Source organism: Pongo pygmaeus, chromosome 19 (genome assembly GCF_028885625.2).
Source record: "Pongo pygmaeus isolate AG05252 chromosome 19, NHGRI_mPonPyg2-v2.0_pri, whole genome shotgun sequence".
Classification (NCBI taxonomy): Eukaryota; Metazoa; Chordata; class Mammalia; order Primates; family Hominidae; genus Pongo; species Pongo pygmaeus.
Genome location: NC_072392.2, coordinates 92,436,098 through 92,454,003, shown reverse-complemented (window position 1 = coordinate 92,454,003; position 17,906 = coordinate 92,436,098). Strand labels below are relative to the sequence as shown.

The 17,906-nt window shown below is 55.2% G+C and overlaps 1 protein-coding gene across 2 annotated transcripts in view; it reads right to left on the bottom strand.

The window, feature by feature from the left end:
* The window catches only part of TTYH2 (tweety family member 2), a 51,958-nt gene that overhangs the window by 31,806 nt on the left and 2,246 nt on the right, over window positions 1–17,906 (bottom strand). Inside the window, exons 1-2 of one of the 2 annotated variants that reach the window (XM_054457379.2) lie at window positions 16,389–16,595; window positions 7,586–7,758 (exon numbers count right to left, since the gene is read on the bottom strand). In XM_054457379.2, the coding sequence (XP_054313354.1) occupies window positions 7,586–7,758; window positions 16,389–16,517 (302 nt within the window). In that variant the 5' untranslated portion in view covers window positions 16,518–16,595. Of the gene's footprint in view, window positions 1–7,585; window positions 7,759–16,388; window positions 16,596–17,906 lie in introns of those variants that run through there. The other variant, XM_063656844.1, reaches the window with a different exon arrangement.

Here is a 17,906-nt window from a genome sequence, read left to right as displayed (position 1 = left end):
GCTTGAGCCCAGGAGTTGGAGACCAGCCTGCGCAACATAGTGAGACCCTATCTCTGCAAAAAATTTTAAAAAAAGAAAAAATGAAAAAATGACGTGTCCACCATTATCATATCATAGAGGGTAGTTTCATTGCCCTAAAATTCCTCTGTGCTCTGCCCATTAAGTACTCCCTCCCCTCTAACCCCTTTATTTTTATTTTTATTTTTTTGAGATGGAGTTTCGCTCTGTCGCCCAGGCTGGAGTGCAATGGTGCTATCTCGGCTCACTGTAACCTCCGACTCCTGGGTTTAAGTGATTCCCCTGCCTCAGCCTCCTGAGTAGCTGGGATTACAGGCGCCTGCCACCACGCCTGGCTAATTTTTGTATTATTAGTAGAGACAAGCTTTCACCATGTTGGCCAGGCTGGTCTTGAACTCCTGACCTCAGGTGATCCACCTGCCTTGCCCTCCCAAAGTGCTGGGATTACAGGTGTGAGCCACTGCACCTGGCCTTATCCCTTGACCTTTTCACTTTCTCTTTAGTTTTGCCTTTTTCAGAATGTCATAGAGTTGAAACGATACAGTGTGGAGCATTTTCAGATTGGCTTCTTTTGCTTAGCAATATGGATTTAAGATTCTTCCATGACTTATTCCGGCTTGATAACTCATTTTTTTTCAGTGCTGAATAATATTTCATTGTCTGGATGGACCACAGTTTATCCATTCACCTGTTAAAGACATCTTCGTTGCTTCCAAGTTCTGGCAATTCTGAACACAGCTGCTGTAAACATCTATGGAGAGCAGGTTTTTGACTTTAGCTGAGGAACTCTTTCCTGGGGCCTGCGGTGAGTAGGTGGATGACATCTCACATTCTGTCAGGTGGGGCTAGGGGTGGGGAGGTGAAGGTTCAAGGTCCCTGGCAGGCTGGCTCTACAGGACATTTTATTTGGGCAATAGGAAAATACTGTCCTCTAGTCCTGAGACTCCAAAAGTTGGGAGACTGTAGCCAGCCCTAGGGATGCTGATGCAGTAGATCTAGGGAGGGCCCAGGTTACCTGCACTTTTACCAGCCCCCAGGGGATTCTGACACAGGTGGGCCTGGGAATCGCTGAGGTCTACTGAGATCACACACTCACTGCCAACCTTAGGTCTCTCTTGATACCTCCAGGAATTGTGGACTCCCTCGACATCCTCCACCCTTTCCCCCAACATCCTCAGGCCACCCATGTCACCGTCTGTTCTTCCACTGCGAACTCCCAACTTATAGAATGTTCCTTCTTCTACTGAGCTGACACCTGCCTTCTTAAGCCACTCGCCCTCTGGATCTTTGTTTGTCTTCTAGGGCAGCCTGGAAGAAGTTTCCAGTTCTGCACAGTGCCCCATCAGACAGCTGAACCTGGCTTCCTCATAACCCTCTCACCTCATGCTCTCCAAGTGGGCAGGTGTCCTTCCTGGGACTAAGGTCTCCAGACCCTTGCCCATGCCATCACTGTCCTCTAAATGAAAGTCTAATTGGTTAATGTCACTCTTAAATGTGGCCTGAGTGAGTCACTCAAGTCCAGGTTATTCATCGGCTCTGAGCGCAGCAGGGCTCATGCCTTAGGTCCTCCACTTCCCGGGGCACTGACCTGAACTTGTGCCCGCACTGGTTCCCCCCGCCCCCCACTGATCTTGTGGTCTACAAACAGCCCCTGAATTTCTTCCCAAGAATTGCTGTTAAGCCCAGTCTCTCCTCCTTCCTATAGTGCTGTATTGATTTTTGTGTTGTTTTAACCAAAAGCAGAACTTTAAATCTATCCCTGTGAAATCTCATCTAGTTGGTTTTAGTCCAACATTCCAGCATGAACAAATCATTTCAAATCTTGACTCTTGGGGGGAGATGAATGTACACATCCACACTTATATTTGTTCTGTTGTTCTTTAAACAACACAGGATCTAGGACGGAACCCCCTGGAGGACTGTGATAGAAACCTCCTGCCGGGTGCAGTGGCTCACGCCTGTAATCCCAGCACTTTGGGAGGCCGAGGCAGGCAGATCACCTGAGGTAAGGAGTTCAAGACCAGCCTGGCCAACATGGCGAAACCCCATCTCTACTAAAAATGCAAAAATTAGCTGGGCATGGTGGCGCATGCCTGTAATCCCAGCTACTCGGGAGACTGAGGCAGGAGAATCACTAGAACACAGGAGGAGGAGGTTGCAGGGAGCAAAGGTTGTGCCATTTCACTCCAGCCTGGGAGACAGAGCAAGATATCTCAAAAAAAAAACAAAAACAAAAACAAAAAAAACCGCCTTCCAGGGCGCCCTCGACTCCTAATTTAGTGTTTTTCAGGATGTGGTCCTCAGACCACAGGAACAGAATCACCTGGGGAGCCTGTTAAGTGCAGATAAGCAGCCCGGCCCATTCCATCAGTGTGGTCTGGGAATGTGCCTTTTAAAATGAGGTTCCTGTATCATCCAAGATGGGGGGGCAGGAGACATTAAAAAAAAAAACGAGGTTCCTGCATGCTTTACGTATCTCTGTCTCTCTCTCACACACACCCCCTCTACAGTTTAGAAATCCACTGCATAAGTCAATGTTCATTGGATTCAACCAGAGTTGTGTAACTAGTTTGAACCCAGTTAAATGCACCATCATAGAAAATGCAACTGTATCCACACAGAGGTGAGTAGCTTCACTAAATGCTCAGCTGAGATATTCATACATTAAATGAATTGTCTTCCCATGATCCTCCAATTTGTAATTTTATTTAAAAGAAAATGAACCAATTGTATTGTGCTCTGAGAAGCCCTTTTGTTGACTCCTTGTGTTCATCCTTTTCTAGCTCTGAGTCACGATTTAGTGTTTTCCGGGGACTCAATATGAAGCCAGCGTTTTCCCATCCTTCTCATTCTCTCGGGCCCTGCGGGCTTATCAGCGATGGGCCAGGAGCGGCTGTGAAATTACGCCTCGTCTTTGGGGATCAGAAATCGCCTTGGGGCTCAAGCCTGTAATCCCAGCAGTTTGGGAGGCTGAGGCAGGCAGATCACCTGAGGTCAAGAGTTCAAGACCATCCTGGTCAACATGGCGAAACCCCATCTCTACTAAAAATACAAAAATTAGCCGGGTGTGATGGTGAGTGCCTGTAATCCCAGCTACTCGGGAGGCTGAGGCAGGAGAATCTCTTGAACCCGGGAGGCAGAGGTTGCAGTGAACCCAGACCGTGCCACCGCACTCCAGCCTGGGCAACAGAGCGAGACTCCGTCTCAAAAAAAAAAAAAAAACAAAAGAAAGGAAGGAAGGAAGGAAGGAAGGGAGGGAGGGAGGGAAGAAGGAAGGAAGGAAGGAAGGAAGGAAGGAAGGAAGGAAGGAATCAAGAAATCGCCTTGGCTGTTTAATGAGGGTCTCCTGGGGTCATTGGTCCCACCTGGGCCATGGGAAAAACTGTTCTGCTTGAGGGAGAATAAGTGAGTTGGTGGTGTTGCCTTCCCCCTGGTGTGTTCACACTACTCTTTCCCAAATACAAAATCACTACCCTCCCCCCAAAATAGAGGAACACAAAGAGGTATATCCTCCTATCCCTTTTGCTTTTTCAGGAACCCCTTGTTGGTCTTTTCTTCTGTGGATTCAATCCCCCGCTTTCAGGTGGAACCACATCAGCAGAGCTCATGTGTCCTCCTACCTCAGTCCCCCAACCTTTACCTCTGTCCCTTCTCCTGCTGCTGTCCCGACTCTCCTTCCTGCCCCTCCCATAACTCACACCAATCTGGCTGTTCCTGTGTCCCAGTGGACGCAGCTCCAACGAAGGTGACCAATGACCTCCCTGCCACTTAACCCAAGGGCTTTTCCCAACCCCCCTCCCACATGCAGTGGTCAGCTTGGTTCCTCTTCCTGGAACACGCTGCCCCATGACTCCTGTGCCCTTGGGGCATTCCCGGCCCTTCCTGGTGGGACACTCTTTCCTGGTCTCTGTCACAGGCACCTTTTGCGTCCCAGCTGTTAAACACTGTGCTTCCTCCAGGCTTGGCCCCAGCCCCCTTCTCTTTCACTCTGTGCTTCCTACGGCAGGTCACCCATGTGTGTGACTTCCACACTGGTCACCCTCATGACCCTGGCTTTATAACTCCAACTCTACTTGGATGTTTCAAAGGCACCTTAAACTCAATCTGTGTACAACCAAACTGTGACCGTCTGCTTCTCTTCTGGTTCCCTGCCAGTGTCCCGTGCCTTGGAGTATAGCACCGCCACCCCATCCGGGGCCTTAAGCCAGAAACCTGCAGATGAACTTCAGCAGCTCCTCCCCGAACCTCCCTAGCCGACTCTTCCTCTGGGCACTCCACTCTGGTCACTGCCCACGCCCGGGTGGAAGCCCGCTGCTCTCCAGCTGGGCCTCCCTGATGGCCTGAATTTTACTCTTGCCTGCGTCTATGCGACCCTCTGCCTGGACCTGTCCCTCCTCTGTCCCCTGCCCTGTTCTCCATCACAGGGGGCTGATCCCTCACACTGAATGTCTCCGGCTCTCCTGCCAGCTGGCTTCTGCCGATGGAGGTGCTGGTAGGAGACTGGAGGTGGTGGTAAGGCAGCCCGGGCCCTGCTCCCCTCCTTCTGCAGCCGCTGATAGGCAGGCTGTGTGGCTCCAGCTTCCCTGGTGACATAGCCTCTCCCTGTGTCCCTCTGGCCTGCAGGTGGTGGTGGCTCCTGCTGTTGCTAATCCCAGGGTCGCTCACTGCCCTCATTAGGCCTCTGAGCTCTTTGGTCACCCGGTGGCCACTTCTTCACATTCAAGTCCCGCTGTTCCGAATACTCCCGCCAGCCTCGCTTCCATTCAGCCTGAGTTATCGGGTCACCCTTCCTCTCTGCAGAGCCCCTGCAGTGGCTCCCCTGGCTCTTAGAATAAAGACCCCGACCCCTGCCAAAGCCTATGAGTTGCTCCATGGTTTGAATCCCATCTGCTCCCTGTGTCTTCTGACCCCGTGACATTCTCCCCGTCCCACTGCCACTCACTGCTCACCCCGACCCTCGGCAGTGCCCCCAACACCCCCATCTACTCCCTCTGCTCCGGCCACATTGGCTTCCTTTAGCCCCATGCTTGCTCCTGCCTTGGGGCCTCTGCACGTTCCTCTTCCCTCTGCCTGGAGGTGTCTCTGCCTCCCCTGCCCCTGCCTTTGCCAAGTTAACGCCTTCTCATCCTATGGGTTTGGGTGCCCATGTCACCCAGGAACGCCTGGACTCAGGTGGGCCATCCACTTCTATGCCTGCTCCTTTCCTTCAGAGCTCTCTCCTTAGTTTTTTGTTTTTTTTTTTTTTGAGATGGTGTCTGACTCTGTCGCCCAGGCTAGAATGCAATGGCGCAATCTCAGCTCACTGCAACCTCCACCTCCCGGGTTCAAGTGATTCTCCTGCCTCAGCCTCCCAAGTAGCTGGGGTTACAGGCACTCGCCACCACGCCTGGCTAATTTTGTATTTTTAGTAGAGACAGGGTTTCCACCATGTTGGTAAGGCTGGTCTCGAACTCCTGACCTCAAGTGATCCACCCACCTTGGCCTCCCAAAGTGCTGGGATTATAGGCATGAGCCACCACGCCCAGCCCTCTCTCCTTAGTTGCAATGATTCAAAGCAAACTGGTGCACAGTTCTCAGCCTCTGCTGACAGATCATGAAAGCAGATTTGGTGCCTGTTTTCTTACTGCTGGTGCCCTCTTGCCTGGTACAAGTAACGCCCAGAATGTTGTGGGATGGATTCTGCCACGCACATTCCTTCCACCTTGAGTTTTCCCTACACTGCAGAAAATTCTTCCGTATTGGAAGAATTGACTTCTCATGCCATTCTTACCGTTCCAAAGTATTCTTCAAAAACAAGTTTGTCGTGTGTGTGTGTGTGTGTGTGTGTGTATGAGACAGGGTCTCACATCACCCAGGTTAGAGTGCGGTGGAGCGATCATGGCTCACTATAGCCTCTGCCTCCTGGGCTTATCATCCTCCTGCCTCAGTTGGGACTACAAGTGTGCACTACCATGCCTGGCTCATTTTTGTAGAGGTGAGGTCTCGCTACATTGCCCAAGGTGATCTCGAACTCCTGAGCTCAGGTGATCCACCCACCTCAGTCTCCCAAATTGCTGGGATTACAGGCATGAGCCACCGCGCCCGGCCATGCAGGAGGATTTTTAACACCACAGTTGCTTCTCAAAGCTCTTCCACTCTACTGGGAACCACACTCAACTGTGACTTCCCAGCCTGTCCAGAGCTCTGTCCTCTGAGCCTCTTATTTCAGCCCCAGCCATGTATTACAGCAGCCTTGGTACCCTTCCTTGTGCTCAGAGCTTTGTCCACCCTACAAGGCTGCTTTAGCATCTCGCCTGCGTTTTGGCTTAGGTGAGCCTCACACTACAGGCAGGACGAGATCAAGAACACCTTCCAACAGAGAAGAAACTCGCAGTGGCAAGGTGAGCTGCCTGGGTATGAGAGCCCAGGCATCCTCACCCCCAGGCTGACTGGGACCTGCCTGGCTGCCAGCCTGCTGCCGGGTAGTGGGAGACTCTACTCTCGGGGTGACCACACCCCAGAAGCATCTCTGCGTGGATGCTAGAGGCTTTTGGAAAAGCCTCTATAGATTTAAAAACAAGAAAAACGCAACAACTCCTGAAAACAGCCAGCATGCATGTGGACACTGGCTGGGGTGGAGTGGCCAGGCAGTGTGGTGGGCTGGGTACGGACTCCTGCATGGGAGTTATAAATCCTCACTTTAAGGCCCAGCATGGTGGCTCATGCCTGTAATCCCAGTGCTTTGGGGGGGCTGAGCAGGGAGCAACGTCTGAGGCCAGAAGTTGAAGACCAGCCTGAGCAACATAGTTTCAGCCCAGGTGTAGTGGCTCACGCTTGTAATCCCACCACTTTTGGAGGCTGAGGCAGGTGGATCACTTGAGCTCAGGAGTTTCAGATCAGCCTGGGGAACATGATGAAACCCTGACTCTACCAAAAAAAAAAAAAAAAAAAAAGCCAGGCATGGTGGTGTGCACCTGTAGTCCCAGCTACTTGGGAGGCTGAGGTGGCAGGATTGCTTGAGCCTAGGAATTTGTGGCTGCAGTGAGCTGTGATCGCACCACTGCACTCTAGCCTGGGTAACAGGGTGAGACCCCATCTTTAAAATAAATAAACAAATAAATAAAAGAAATTCTCACTTCCTCATCCAAAGCAAAGAAGAACTGGCTAACGGCACTAAAAGCTATTGATCTCACAAGAAGATGGAATTGATTTGTGCTGGAGTCAAACTTTCTTCTGACCTCCCAGACCCAGGGCAGCAGCTGGCAGGGGCCAGGGACACAGAGTGGAGATGCCCAGTGTCGGTGCAGCAATGCTGCCTGCACGGCTGCTGGGCACAGGACAAACTCACACTGGGGCAGGGTTTGGGGTGGGGGGGCCACTTGGGAGACCTTTCTGGAGACCCCATCACCACCCCAGGCATCTGATTCCTGATGCTTGGTAAAAAAAAAAAAAAAGGGACAACATTCATTTGGGGACAAGCTTTTCCATCAAGGTAGCCAGAGCTCGGTCAGGAGAACATGGTCAAACAGTCCCTGGCCCCTTGCAGACTGAGCCACACACCCTAGGCCCAGCGTCCAGGGACACTCACCAGCAGACGAGCCCGGCCACCACGGCCGTCCAGGTGATGCAGCAGGAGTGGCGCTGCTTGGTCTGCACCGCATCGTCCTGCCGGCAGCAGCACGCACAGACCAGGTAGGCCACAAGGAGGATGAGGTTCAGGCCCAGGCAGACGGCGGCCACCAGCCCCAGGAACAGCAGCGACTGGAAGAGAGCAGAGGCCTGTTGTCACTCTTCATCCCTGCATATGGGGCTCTGGAAGTGCCCTGCCCTCAGGCCCTGAGTGCCCTGCCGCCTGGGCTGCAGATAGGACAGGGGCTGAGCTGCGTCTCTCGTCCATCCTTCCAAGCTCCACCTATGGTTCAAGCTCCTTCTCTGTAAACAGAGGGCCCTACGCTGAGGCACTTGGGTGAGAGTGATGGAGCTTACAGGGCATGAGGCCAAGTGGTGGGCCTGGTGGTCAGTGAGGGAGGGGTGCCAGAGCTGGTCCCCGGTTTCTGGTTCAGACCCTGGAGGAAGATATGGACCAGGCCCTGCTGATGAAGAGTCTGAGCCACTCAGGAGACAAGGCAGGAATTCCTGGCTAGCAGGGAGGGCTGTGGGTGGTGAGCTCCATGGCCAAGGGAAAAAGGTAAGGAGAGGGACGCTGTCCAGGACCAGAGTACCCAGAGGCCTCGGGCGCTGAGTTCCACTGAGACAGGGCCTGGAAGGACAGCCCTGTGTATCTGTTGCCTCTTCCATGCAACAACCCCGCTGTCCCAGGCTGGGCATCATCCTCTAGCAGAATGTGAAGAACTTGTTCTAGGTGTTGGGGTCCATCCTGAGAATCGAGAAGCCAGCTCCATGCTTGGGGGATGCGTGAGTGGGCGGGGCAGTCAGGATATGTGACTTGCGGAGTCCCTTCCACTGCACCCCAACAGGGACAGCTGAACCTCCAGTGCCAGAGGCAGCAGCAAAGCCAGAATTCTGAGGGGGCCGGAGGGGCCTGAGGCCTGCCTAGTACCTCGGGGTCCTGCAATGGGAGCCAGTCCGTCAGGAGGCCTGGTGCCACTCTCTGCTCACTCATCTCTTGATTTTGCCAGATGGGCACCAGATGGCACCAGGATTGGCAGCCGCCAGCCAGGGCTGGACCTGGCTGTAAGTCAGGCTCCTGAGCTGACAGCCACCCCCGCTTCCCATGCACCCCCGATAGGGGTTCCCAGTCCCGAATCCCTAGTGCCCCAGGGGGGCTGCCGGGGAAAGCCTGTTTCAGGGAGCCCTTTGCAGGGGGTGGCAATCAGCAGGAAGCGGGTATTCCAGGACCCTGCGGTCTAAGGGGGAGACGAGACTTGTGCAGGGGCAGGCACACACAGAGATAGCCCTGACAAACCAAGGCCGGGCTCTGCAGTCCGGGGCTTTGGGGCCATTTTCCAGGGGGACGGACACCTGCTGGAGGCCACGCTGCTAGCCCTGTGAAACGCGGATAGGCCTGCGGGCCTCTGACATGGATTGCTCTGCTGGTCACTCTTGGCTGACAGACTTCTCAGCTGAAGTGGTGGGGGCAGCCCAGAAAAAGGCAGGAGAGATGGCTCGCTTGGGAGGGGAACAGATGGATTTGACTTAAAATGTGGCTTTCTGCCAGGTGTGGTGGCTCACGCCTATATCCCAGCACTTTGGGAGGCCAAGATGAGAGGATTGCTTGAGCCCAGGAGTTCAGGACCAGTCTGGGCAATACAGGGAGACCCTGTCTTTACAAAAAAATAAAAAATAAAAAATTAGCTGGGCGTGGTGGCATGTGCCTGTAGTCTCAGCTTCTCAGGAGGCTGAGGTGGGAAGATCGCTTGAGACTGGGAGGTTGAGGCTGCAGTGAACCATGATTGCGCCACTGCACTCCAGCCTGGGTGACAGAGGGAGATCCCGTCTAGAAAAAAAAAAAAGGGTAGCTGGGAAGCCAGGGCCCAGTAGATCTGGGCACCTCCCTCTCCCAAAGACCTCACAGTGTGGCAGGGGGCTGGGGCTGGGGCTCTCCCCGCCTGGACCACTCATTAGCACGGCCTGTCCCCGGGACTGACCCCAGTAAGTCCAGGGGTAGAAAGAGGCGGTGGAAAGTCACTGCCCCTCTTCCGGTCCTCAGTCCATGCCCCTTCACCAGAGGGCCCTGCGGCCCAGGCCAAGGCAGAGGAGGCCAAGACAGCTGGGAGTTGAGAGCCTCTTTCCTCGAAGTGAAGTTTACCACCCTGTGACCTGTGGCCCTGACATCTTCTGGGAGCTTGTTAGAGGTGCAGAATCTCTAGCCCTGCCCTGGAGCCAGTGAATCAGACCTGCCTCTAGAGATGATCCCAGGCCACATATATTCCATTAAAGTCTGGGCAGCACTGGATTAGTGTCAACAGAAGTTCTCAAACTTTTTCCAGTAGCTTAACTTTTTCTTCAAACTGACTTGCTTAGCAGAGCCCTGCAACACAGAGCTCCATCTGAGTGAGGAGTGGATAGAAATGCCACATTTTGTCCTGGCTGTCCCTTGGCAGCCCCTGAGGCCTCTCTGCTAAAGCCCAGGGATCCTCCTAACAATCTGCAAACCAGCGAGGCCTGGTGGCATGCACTTGCGATCCCAGCTACTGGGGAGGCTGGGATGGGAGGATCACTGAGCCCAGGAGTTTGAGTCTAGCTTGGGCTAGGCAACATACTGAGATCCTATTTCTTTTAAAAAAAATAACCCAACCTCCCCAAAAAAAACCCCAACCAAGCCAAAAAAAAAAATTGCAAATCATTGTGTAACATGCAGGCCATGACCCAGCAATTCTGCTTTACAGAAAGGAGGGCTGTGTCCCTCAGAAGATACACAAATGTCCACAGCAGCTTCACACAGCAGTCACAGCCTACGCCCAAAAAGACACAAACGTCCACCAACAAGAGAAAAGATATAGAACATGTGTTATAGTCTTAGAATACTACACAGCCATGAAAAGGAAACTGCAGCCACACATGACGATATTTCTGGGATGAATTTCCCAGAAGTCAGGTTGAGGGAGAAAGCCAGACACGGAACAGCAGAGAACTGTATGGATTAATTTATATGAAGTTCAAAGTCAGAGATACTCATGAATAGCCAGAGAAATGTGAATCATTGAATCATTGCTACCTTTGGGAGGGTGCAGACTTCAAGAGAGCACGAAGGGGGCTTCTAGGGGGTCAGGAATACGATCTGATTGGGATGGTGTTGCTCACACACACACACACACCACGCACGCAGGTGCTCGAGGGTATAAATTCATTGAACTGAACTGTACACTTAAGACTACACTCTTTCCTGTAAGTTATTTATTTTTTCTTTTTTTTTTTGACACGGAGTCTTGCTGTGTCGCCAGGCTGGAGTGCAGTGGTACAATCTCGGCTCACTGCAACCTCTGCCTCCCAGGTTCAAGGGATTCTCCTGCCTCAGCCTCCTGAGTAGCTGGGATTACAGGCATGCGCCATCATGCTCAGCTAATTTTTTTGTACTTTTAGTACAAAAGGACCAGGCTGGTCTCGAACTCCTGACCTCAAGTGATCCACCTGCCTCGGCTTCCCAAAGTGCTGGGATTACGGTCGTGAGCCACCATGCCCAACCAAGTTATTCCTAATAATAAAAAAAAGTAAGGGAGCCCCAGACAAACCTCCTGTGTAGCCTGGAGCCCAGTTACCATCCAGCCTGCCCCCAGCTACCCTTTGAGTTTGCCTCCTGAACAGTCCCACTATCATTTTATCCCCAGTAGGAAGAGCTCCTGAATCTACCAATGTCCCCACCCAGCAAGGAAGGCTCGTCCGAGAAGGATCAGGCTGTGGGTGATACAGCCGGCTCCCCCATTTCACTCTCTCAAGCCTTCTCCAGCCTCCCGGTCCCCCCCTTTGACAGCCACTGAGCCTCTGTGGCCTGGGGCCTCTCCAAGCTGGGCAGCTGGCCTCAATTAGGTTTCTGATAATGCTGTCCAGCTCCAGCTCCAGCGAAGCCTGGGAAACCCAAACTCGGAGGCCTTTTTTTTTTTTTTTTAATTTCCTTTTTTTAAAAAAAAATACAGACAGGCTCTCACTATGTTGGCCAGGCTGGTCTCCAACTCCTGGGCTCATGTGATCCTCCTTCCTTGGCCTCCCAAACTGCTGGGATTACAGGCATGAGCCACCCTGCCTAGCCTTTGGAAGCCTTTTGTTAGGGAGTTACTTCCCAAACCCTCCTGGGAACCCTACCTAGGTGCTGGGAACAAACTGGGGGTGGTGAGTGGGACAGGGTGAGAGGGTGTAGGGGGAAAGGAGTTGGGAAGGGAAGAGGAAAGAAGAGGGAAGGTGGACAAGGGAGGAGGAAGGAGGAGGGAAAAGAGGAGCAGGTAGGAGCCCGCCCCCCTCCCCCCAACCAGCAGCACCCTCTTCCAGGGCCAGCTTGGTGGCACCTGCTGCTCTCTAATGGGCAATTATTTTCTTGCTCCTAATTAACACTGCATGTCCCTGCGTGCATGGAGGTGGAGGGGAATGGAAGAGGGAGCCAAGAGTTCTGATTCCAGGCCCCCCTGCTCAGATGGACAGAGCTTGGCCAAGACAATTTCCCACGCCTCCCCACGCTTCCCACTGTGCCCTGCAGCCACCTCCTTGTCCCACAGCAACACCAGGCCCCCAGCTCCCACACTGGTGCTCAGACTCTGCCTTTCCCCTCATCAAAGGGACTTCAATTATTTCTGATTTGTCACTGTGTCATGAAAAACCCAGAGCAGAGAGCGCCAAGCTGGGACCCAAGTTGGGGGCTGCAGTGACCATGGCAGCGGGACCCAAGGGGCTTCTGCACTGGGCAGGGGAGGGGGCAACAGTCCTGGCCCCCAGAAGACATAGAGAGAGGTGTGCCGGTCTCAGGTGGAGGCTGGGAGAGGGAAACTAGGAGCCCCTAGAGGGAGAGGCTCCCTCCCAGGCCCACTGGGAAAGATTAAGCCCTCTCCCAGGCGCGGCATGACTGTCTGATGACCGTGACTCAATTTGACACTGGATGAATGGGGCTTCCTCATCCCAACCTCAGCTCTTCTCAGATCTCAGCTGGGATGGGCTTGCTGCCTGGTCCTTCTTCCTCAGACCTGCCCCCAGGTCAGAGGCAGGAAGTCCTGTAGTTTCGATCCAGTCCCCAGCTGTGTACCCTCCACTTTGTACTTTGGCGAATCTATGAACCGAACCAACCAATGAGAGAACACGTGGAAATACATGCCTAAATACAAAAAAAATTAACAACATCTCCTCTGCCTCCTAACACATGTCCCCAAAGAGCGGCTGGTCGGCTGATCCTGGGCAAGGGAAGCTGGAACAGGAAGCACACATGTGGCCACCTGCCTGTTGACAGTAGCAATAACTAACATTTGCACAGCCTTTGGGAGCTTACTAAGATGTTTCAAGAACTGAGCTCATCAGTGTCTGGTCTCCCCTGAGGGGCTGGCTGGATGGTGATGGTGGCACTCACGCCCAGGCAGGGACACTGAAGTGCCTCGTTCATTTGCTCAGAGAGACACTGCTGGATTCAGTGCCAGGTGCCCATTCCCTTCTCCCCAACACTGCCCAATGGACACCGGCTGGCTGCAGTCTTCTTCCCAAGCAGCGATTGTAGCAGTTTCCAGTGTGCCAGGCACTGGCCACAGGCTTCATAATCCACGAACTCATTAGTTCTTTTACCATCTCTTTAGAGTAGGAATCGTCTCCAAATCCAATCCCTCTCATCTATCAAAGGTGAGAAGACTTGGGCTGCAGGTCTAGGCTGACTTCCTTCCAGACATACAGCCACATCTGGCAGCCCAGAGCTGGGTGCCCGCCAGGGCCAGGGTGCCCTCGTCCACAGCCCTGCCTTGGTGCTAACCTCTCACGCCTCTACTCACTGGAGGGTAGCCTCCCCACAAGGCTGGTGACACAGGCCAAGTGGCCTTTGCGAGGACTTGGGCTCAAGTTCACTGGTGGGAGAGGGGCGAGGATCAACTATCAGGAGGACTGGGGGCTTTCATGGCTCCCAAAGACCCCAGAAAGTGAGTGAGAGCCCCTACTTCCTCAGGAAGGTTCTGGAACACTGAATTTGCTCAGGAAATCCCAGCTTACCTGGTGACCTGCTCTTCACCATCTCTGCACTTCCAAGAACCCCCTTGCCTTTGAGATCTCCCGCACCACCCACATCCCGAGGCCAGCACCTGCCTGTTTCCATCCTTGCTTAGTTTCTGATGCACACGCACCTACCCCCCACCCCCCACACAGCCAGCACTGTGCATTTGAACATGTGGGGCATGAGCTGAAGCCCTTTCTGCAGGCATTTTGTTCAGTCTCCCCCAGTCAGAGTCTGTGGAAGAGATCTCCTTCCTTTCCATCCCCCAACAGGGTACTGTCCTGAGACACACTGCTGAACCTCACAGCCACTCCACTGAACGACCTGTGTCACCGGCTCCTGTTACGTGCTATGGCACTCTCTGTACCAGGCATGATATATGGAATATCTCATCTAATTCTTGCAGATGAAGGGAGCAAGGCTCAGAGAGGTTAAGACACCTACCCATGGTCACACATAGAAAGAACTGGGAATCCACCCCAGCCAACTGGAGGGCAGAGCCCCCACCTCAAACTGCTTGGTGTCTGCCACAGCGCTGTGCCCAGAGCCCAGCCGCAGAGAATCCCCAGCAATTTCTCCTGAAGACCTGCTGCCTTGGTTACCACGGTCACCCCACGCCTGGCACGGCACTTGCCCCAGGCAAGCTTGCTGAGGACTGGGATGACCGACGGTCCACCTGACTCTGTTAGTGACTGGTGCCCAGAAGGAAAGAAGACGTCCAGGAGAGACCTGTGGTCACAACAGGGGAACTTACCAAAACAGGAGCCGCCTTAAATAACACCCAGAGCCAGACTTCCGGTCCTGGCCCACCACGCTCATCTCCTACTCAGCGATCTGAGTGGTGGGGAGGGGTGAGCAGGACCAGGAGCCGGTGGGCAGGGCTGGTGTCAGCTGCCCAGGAGCAGTGGCCGATGGGAAGGGACACCCTCTGGAATCATTTGATGCCCAGCACAAAGTGAGCTGGGGCTGGAATCCTGGGAGGAGGGGCAGAGGCTGGAGGTAGGTTCATCTGGCTCAACTGCCACCTGTCCATGGGACTGAGGGGGCTGTGGGCAGGCCCAGGCTCCACCAGCCACAGCTGCTGGGCAGATAGGAACTGTCTCTGGGGCCAGCAGGGTGAGGGAGTCCCCTTACCATCCCTACCCCCACCTAGGGGTCTTCTTGACACAGTGAAAAGTTTAGATTTCCTCCAGTGGAGAGGAGAAAACTATGGCTGGAGACCCCGGGTTTGGGATCTGGGGCACAGGGTTTGGGATGGGGACACACACACACACACACACACACACACACACACACACACACAGAGCTGTCTCTGAAATCACATCCGCCTCTTTTCATGCATTCTCTGGGAGAGGAAGATTCCCTGGAGCTATCCCCAGGTAGCCACATTCTCAGGGAACACAGACTCCCACAGGCTGGGCTCTGGGGGAGGGGGGAGTGTGTCCACCGACTGCCGTCTTGCTCCTGAGTGCCCACTGAACCCCAGGAAGGGGTCCTGATGCTCCCCTCCCTCTGGCAGGGCAGGCACCATCTGCCTGGGCCTGATGGCAGCCGGGTCGCCAGGGGTTATTATTAGACTCCCTGTCACTGGCGCTTGGGCACCTCACACTGGATCAGGATTCCCTCCAAAAGGCCCTGCTTTGCCCAGACCTGTCCCATATCTGGAGAACTTGACACAGGGAGAGGCTGCCGGGGGCCAAAGTCCTGAGATGGACTCCTGGCTCTGAACAAATGGACCCCATCCTGGGCCACTGGCCCCAGAATCTTTGACCCAACACAAGGAACTGACACAGGTGGGCTCCCGGGGCCAGAGCAGGCGTGACCAGACCTGAGACGGGCTGGGAGATTCTGCAGCTTTGTTTGTCTGGGCAGGGAGGTCTGGGAAGCCCTGGCTCTGTCTGTGGGGTGCAGAATCCCGCCAAGGGCCAGCAGAGCAGAGAAAGGGCGGGGAAGCCGGGAGTGACTGCCCTAGGCCAGAAATTCAGGGCTTAGAAGGAGTGGGGTGGAGAGAGGGGCGTGGGGGAACAGGAATGGGCCAGTCTAGGACCAGGGGACACAGAGAGGCTGACTGTCAATGCAAGAGGGTCCTCAGGACAACAGTGTGAGATGGGCTGACGGAGGCCACCTTCCTTCCCTGGAACAAGCGCAAGCAGCTGTGGGTTCTCTGAGCTAGGGGGGAAGTGACCCACTCTGCTTCCCCAAGCCCTGCAGCCTTCCAGCTGGGACTCCCACCTGGCAGGCCGGGGCTGGGGAGGAGGGGTGCTGCGAAGACCGACTCGGGAGACTCTACTCAGTTTCTGCCAAACTTTCCTAGGCCACTCAGCCCCGGAAAGAGAGCGCCTCATCTTGGAATCTCAGACGGTCGAAAACGTCGGGGCATCCCTCAGCATCCCCGCACCTCGAGCGCCAGGATTACCTCGACACGAATGCCCCTGTCCCTACCCCTACCCCGCGCCGCCCTGCCCGCTCAGCGTTCAGCCCCTCACCCCGCAGGCGGTCTCGCGCCCTTCCTCCCCTTCCCCACGCCCGCTTCACTCTGATCTCTTCAGTTTTCCCGGCCCCCAGGTTCTCAGACAGGAGGGGACGCGGGCCACGGGCTTGGGAGGGTGTGGGAGAAGGGGGGAGGAGAGACGGGAAAGGGCTGCGCGGGGAGAGAAGGGGTCTGAGAGGCACGTGGGAAAGTGCAGGCTCTCGAGGGGAGAGGGGGTAGTGCGGCGACTTGTGGCGCGCGTGGCTGGGGTCTGGGGCGGCGTGAACTCACCTCCTGGTAACTCTCGTCGCCGGGGCTGAAGGTGCTGTTCACGGGCTGCAGGCGCAGGCCGAGGTGCGGGACGCTGTGCAGCCACACGACCCACCAGGGAGCGATGTAGTCCACGCGCGCCGCCTGCATGGCTCGGCCCGAGTGCTACCCACAAGCTGAACGGCAGCTGCGCTCACCTCCCGGCCGGGGCCCCGCGCCCGCCCCGCCCCCGGCCCCGCGCCCGCCCCGCCCCCGGCCCCGCGCCCGCCCCGCCCCCGGCCCCGCCTCTCCCTGGGCCCGCGCCCGCCCCGCCCCGCCCCGCCCCGCCGCGATCCCAGTCCCAGTTCAGGGCGCGCAGCCCGCTGCAGTCAACAGCCCCTTTCTGGGCGGGGATCTGTCCTGGCCGGATGGGAGGAGGGAAGTGAAAAAAGCTCCCAGAAGTCTCTAAATCAGTTTCAGTCTCGAGTCCCCGGGCTGCTTCTTATTTATGATCAGATCAAGGGTATAAGGTGTCAGTGGGGGCAGCCAGCAGTCATAGGCCAGAGCGGGGCGACTGCCCGTCCCAAGGGCTTGTCACAGGGTAAGTAACCGACAGACTGGGAAAGGAAGGAGGCAATCTTCAGCCACTCGGTCACTCATTCTAAATTCACTCTCATTTTTTGGCATCCCTGTGGACTTAAAAAAGAGAAATAAGACGCCGTCCCTGCCCTCGGGAGCTCCCGGCGCATCTGCCCCAACAAGTCACTGAAGCCGCCTGCAGGACGCCTGGGTGAGGACAAGGTGTCTCACTCAGAAAATTTGCTTGATTCTTCCTGGCAAGTAGGACAGGGCAAGCTTCCCGGAGGAGGGGACCTTCGAGCTGTGTAGCGGGGAAGGTAGGAGGCGATGAGAGCGCCCGGGAAGGGACAAGCATTCGGGGAGACTGTAGCGCATGCAACAACATATTTATTGAGCACCTACTACGTGCCAGGCACTGTTACATCGGTGATGTAACAAAAGCCGACAAAAACCCTCACCCCGAGCGCAGGCACCGCAGAGGGCGATGACGACAGTACCCGAGAAGACGCCGAACGCAGGCCAGGAGGGGGCTCTGGGGAAAAGCAAAGGCAGGGGAGGTTGCCCATCGGGGAGCCTCACGTCCCTGGGCCCTCTGTACTCTGCACATATGCAGAGGCCCCCACCCGTCCTGTAACCGCAAACTGCTTGGCGTGACTTGGCCAGCGGAGGGAGGAGCCCAGGCTGGAGGACAAGCAGGAGTCAGGGGTAGGTGGGGTGGAGTGATGGGGTCGCGGCAGATTGGGCATGGAAACCGCGCTGGGCAGCCAACCTCAGGGGTGCGTAGCCACCGCGGCAGGGACGCGGGTGAGAAAGGAGCCCCGGGAGGACGGGGGCAGGGCTCCTAGGGTTCTAGCTGAAGGGACCGGGTGGATGCGAGCCGACTGAAAACGCTCGCAAACACACATGGCTGCTGGGGAGTGGGGCCCCAGTCACCCAGTGCTCAAAGGCCCTGTGTCCATTAGAGGAAGTCCTGGCCTCGGG